The following is a 5,000-nucleotide window of genomic DNA, read 5'->3' as shown; positions in this document are numbered from 1 at the left end:
AATTTCACACGTATTTTCAAGTCTTCACACAGTTTCCCGAATGGCGAAGAGACGAGGGCAATTTGGAAAACTTTGAAAATACAAGTGAAATTAATCCTTAATTGCACGAGGGAAAATTGTGATTACATGTTTATCGCATAAAGGGAAAAATTCTTGACGGAAGCCCGTTCAATGCCGCGACAAATAACAATCAAGTTAATACACTTTCACAATTGGGTTTAATTCAATAAATCGTTGCATGCTGTCAACAGAAATATCGCTTAAAATGTATTTTGTAGAGTGTTTTCACTCACGTGATTTCCACCGAAACAAAGGAAAACGTTTGCATGCTAATAAAGCTCAATTCCCAGAGGATTAGTTGGGTACACCAACATGTACCCTGTTCTATTGTTTAGGTACACCAACATGGCCGCCTTGAAGTCACCTGAAAACACTGTATGTGGACAAAAAAGCACTTAATTCAGATTGAGAATCTATTTCGCTTTCTCTGTATAAGCAACTGTTAACCAATCAGCATCAAGTAATAATGCCCTCCTGATTTTCTCCTGATTACCAAAAGTGTCCTCGTGATTAAGAAAACCCTTCGTCTCAGCCAATCTATTGACAACACTATAGTAGCCAAAGCGCGATCTTTTCTAGCCATGAACTTTGAATACCTTACTTGTACTCATTTTCGCGCACCTTATGTAGAGGACTTATTCGCGCAACTTTAAATTCGCGCAAGAATTTCCTTGGCGGGCATTCAAAACAATGCGAGTTTGGAAATGTACAGCAAAATGCAGGCATTTCTGGTAGAATATTACGTGGAGCCTGAAAGAATCCCGACCAAAATTGCTGAGGATGATGATGAACTAGACATTTTTTTTGCTTTTTAACGTTGTAAGAACACTTTAAAAAACATATGTCATATGTGTACGCATGAATAAGACAAATGGTTTGCACTTCTAACAACGAGTGCCGGTCTCATATTACACCACTAACCTTTTCGCGCGGATTATATTTGGCACAGTAATAAATTTCGTGCACCTAGGCGAGTACTTCGCGAATTTTGATACGAATAAGGTATTTCGCAGCTTCTTCCTTAGCGGGAGCATCCTCGTTTCCGATCTAAATATCCCAGAGTCTGTCTCTCATCAGCGCCATTCTGTGTAGGATAATTGTTTCCATTCAGTGGAACTACGGTATCGTGACGGTTCTTAACTAACTTGCCATATTTTCAATGCAAATTTCTTGTAATACTGTAACTTTTAGAGGTCAGGTTACAGAGTTCAAAGTAGCGATACTACGACGTAGTTTCTCTTCTTCACGCTTGTTCGTATGGGCCCATAACTTGTTAAAAATCCTGAAATCCCGCAAAACACAGTCGGCAATTTCGACACTTCAATTTTACTCAAGACATTGAGAAATAAAAAATGGAAAAACATGTATTTTGGTACAAATGTAGCTTATCAGCTTGCATCATGTTTCCTAAAATAACACGATATTCGATGTCGGTGAACAGTCTCTGGAAAGTTCCAGAAACAACAATATGCCAAGAGTGTAGTGTTCCAACACTACCGCGACTTTGCTCACAGTTATTGTACTTTCTAATTGTTCGAATCATTCTCGCATAACTCTATATCGCAGGTACCTCTTTTCACAAAACAATGCAAAAAAGAATGTGCTTTTTCAACACAAACTGTGTTTAAATAAGCGGAACTCAGTGAAACTCCCTCGTTACTACTTATTTCTCTAGTTTATCAGGCCAGATCAATGGACCGCGATCAAGACCTCCCTCCCTACTTATCATTTAAAGAAAAGTACGCCTTTATCGCAGGTTATGTATTGGTAAGTTATTGACACGAAGGTTTCCCAAATATTAATGCCTTTATTCAGTTTGACGTAAAAGGACACACAGCGAGCTTTTTGCTCCAGGTGCTTCCTTCACTTCTCACGAGTCCCAGTTGGTTCGGTTCACTTTTTTCGTGACATTTTGCCGGCAAGTTTCCCTTGTCCTAATTGTTTGCACCTTTGCAGTTCCAGTGCTACTATTAATCAAGGTAAGGTTTTCCTTTTAACCCCAAGTGCACATAATATGAGGCACACCGTGAACTTATCCGCGAGCAAGTATTTCGCTTACGTTCTTGAAAGAGATCTTTCCAGCTGTCTTTCAGCTAAAACAAAATTGAAGAAAACAATTAAAAATTGATGGGTGAGGCTGACGTGAACAAATATGCAGATTTATGAGAGTTTGATGCGATGAGGTTGAAGCTAAGGTCGAGGCGGAAATATTCCTTGAAATGTGCAAGCTGCTTGGCAAACAATTGCAAGTAAACCGGGAGAGTCTAAGAGAGAAATCGAACAATAAACTAATTTGCATCGATGGAAAATCCTTTTATTTTAAGAGGTAGCAAGAAAAAGCCTACACATGTACGCATTGCGTACCTATGTTTTTTCCAAAGTTAAGACGTTACTGCTAAAAGCCCTTCAACTTTCTAGAAACCAGGTTAAAATCCATGTTGACACGATCGAGTTATAGAAATTGTAGGTCAAGTTACGTCTCGGGATGGTCGAGTTTCGTGGAAAAAGCTCCAGTTCTTCCTACTGATTGTTGAGTTTTTGCGATCTTGTGTCGAGCAGTTCTCGCTATTTAGAGTCGAGTTTGTGCGATCTAGTGTCGAGTTCCCGCGATCCAGTCTTGAGTTTCTGCGATCGACTATCCAATTCTCGCTAGCGAGTTTTCAAATTCTGGCTAGCGAGATTTCAAATTCTGGCTAGCGAGTTTTCTAATTCTCGCTAGCGAGTTTAAGATTAATGTAAACCGAAAGCGAAACCGGGCAAAAAAGACGTTTAGGCAAAAAATACGAGACCGTTAGCGGTGCTGTGCGCTCAAATCAGTGTGTTGAAACTATTTCGCAGGAATTCACAGCATGATATGCCTTGCTTTATTGCATAACTTAACATTGACACACCCCAGTCGATAATTAGCACCATGGATAGCACAAAATATTGTACTGGCAAAATACTCAATTAGGGCTATTTCAAAGGTATTTGCGCGAGATCGCGTTTCGCCTTTCTCGCGTGGCTTGATTTTCACACTCAATGAATTCCATGTTTCGCTCGCTCTACTATCCCTGGAAAATGAGGAACTGTTCAACAGTGCGAAGATAGATATATTTTTTTATAGTACGGTTACCACGAGAAACACAAACTCTGCAAACTAGAGATTTTTTTATCCAGCTAGAACCCGCGTTGCAACGTAATTTCCCAGCAAGCGTGGTGTTTACAAAGACTTTAAGTAGCGAATATTCAATTTCCCAGCCAGCGCAATGCTGCCCTGTAGAGCGGGTATTTTGCAGAGCGGCTCCGTTGGGTACTCCTGCCATATGACGATGACCTTTATCACAGAGGGAAGGATCAGGCTCTCTAGTGTAGACTGTTGTTTGAGGGATTCCCGTTGGACAAAACGCAACTGAGGGGCAACTATATGTTAGAAAATCCACATCACAGCTGAAACTCGCATCATTTTTTGCAATACATGTCGCCACTTAAGTCTTTCAACTCTTTGAATTTTAAAGTCCACAGGGATTTACAAGTCATCAGGCGATATCCGCATACCACTTAACATTATGTTTTGGTTACCATTGGCAAATCTGATATCTTTGTGCTTTGCGGCGAATGGAAGTGACTCGAACACCAATGACACGGTAAGTAAAGCAGAGTAAGTTGCGTGAGGCCGGCGTCATCAACTTTACTTGTTACGTGGGATGCTGACGCATAGTGGTCAGATATGGTAATTTAGCCACATGCCTGTCACGATACTGCCACTGTAGGGCATGCACGTCTCTTTTATTTTCGGGCAAAAGGCTCACACGGACTTCCCAACACACACCACTTCCGATCTTCGAATTACCGCGTTCTTAGGTTGTATTCGCAGGAAAAAAAAGTATCCCTCAAATTATCTTGGTCTGCCGCGAGAGCCAGCAACCTAAGCCTCCTTTGAAATCAATTTTGTCGATCAAGCGCGATACAACAGCAAAGAACGCGAGGATATTAATCCTCTTGCCTTCATTTCTGGTTCCCGCCGTAACTAAATGTAACGAAGATTCCTTTTATTGAATGTGAGCACGTACAAATAAGATTAATCCGTAAAAACGCTCTGAGTCGGTTGGCGAGGTACGAAAACTAAGACGTCACAGGAATGTAAAGATAGCGAAAAAACTGCTTTGTTTTTTAAGCTATATAATACCTTTAAATTGAAAGAAGGACAAGTGGTGAATAAATGACATCCGTACTTTTGTTTTTACACTTTGCCTTGCTCCCAAGAAGACTCAACCAACCTTTTGTATCAGCAGCCCTTGTTGCGGCATGCCAGGCATTCCCGGGATTCCTGGAATCCCTGGACAAGCAGGATCGTCGGGATTACCCGGAGCTAGGGGCCCCCCAGGGAGCAAAGGTGGTGAAGGTGCACGTGGAGGGAAAGGCGACAAAGGTGATGCTGGAAGACAAGGTCTCTCTGGTCCACAAGGACCACAAGGCCTCCAGGGTCCTGCAGGTTCATTGAGCCGTAGCTGGAAACAGTGCACCTTTAAGAGCATAAATGATGACAGGGACACTGGATTGCTCAGGGTGAGTTTTGATACGTTGTCGTCCTAAAGGCCTTCGAAACTGGCACCGATCATATTTTTCCGCAAAAAGGCAGAGGGGTATCAAGCAGAAAGGAGGAGAAGCATTGAAATAGTAAGGAACCCAATAGAATGCATCAGTAAACATAGTACCTGGGTCTGGTCTCCATGATGCTTAGGTTGGGACCTTATAGTTAAGCTTTGAGGCAAATAAGTCTATCCGGAAAGGGCCCCAAAAAAGGCTCGGTAATAATATTACAAGAAGCATAAAACGCCGCTTGTTTCATGCATTAAAACACAAGTTTGCTCACAGAAGAAATCATGGTATTTACAACTTGACTTCAAAGGTAAAATAACTTTTTGAGAAAGCTAAATGTTTAATTTTAAGCCTTGTAG

General features: G+C 41.4%; 1 protein-coding gene across 7 annotated transcripts in view; it reads left to right on the top strand.

Annotated features, from left to right (window-relative positions):
* Window positions 1-5,000, top strand: part of LOC137979500 (collagen triple helix repeat-containing protein 1-like) — an 18,663-nt gene that overhangs the window by 12,465 nt on the left and 1,198 nt on the right. The window contains exons 1-4 of one of the 7 annotated variants that reach the window (XM_068826774.1): window positions 1,573-1,626; window positions 1,736-1,827; window positions 3,558-3,686; window positions 4,306-4,608. In XM_068826774.1, coding sequence (XP_068682875.1) covers window positions 1,753-1,827; window positions 3,558-3,686; window positions 4,306-4,608 — 507 coding nt within the window. In that variant the 5' untranslated portion in view covers window positions 1,573-1,626; window positions 1,736-1,752. Of the gene's footprint in view, window positions 1-1,572; window positions 1,627-1,692; window positions 1,828-1,857; window positions 2,040-3,557; window positions 3,687-4,305; window positions 4,609-5,000 lie in introns of those variants that run through there. The other 6 variants (XM_068826780.1, XM_068826806.1, XM_068826793.1 and 3 more) reach the window with 6 other exon arrangements.

This window comes from Montipora foliosa, chromosome 1 (assembly GCF_036669935.1).
Source record: "Montipora foliosa isolate CH-2021 chromosome 1, ASM3666993v2, whole genome shotgun sequence".
Taxonomy (NCBI): domain Eukaryota; kingdom Metazoa; phylum Cnidaria; class Anthozoa; order Scleractinia; family Acroporidae; genus Montipora; species Montipora foliosa.
The sequence above is the reverse complement of the archived record's forward strand: the minus strand, read 5'-3'. Positions and strand labels throughout refer to the sequence as shown.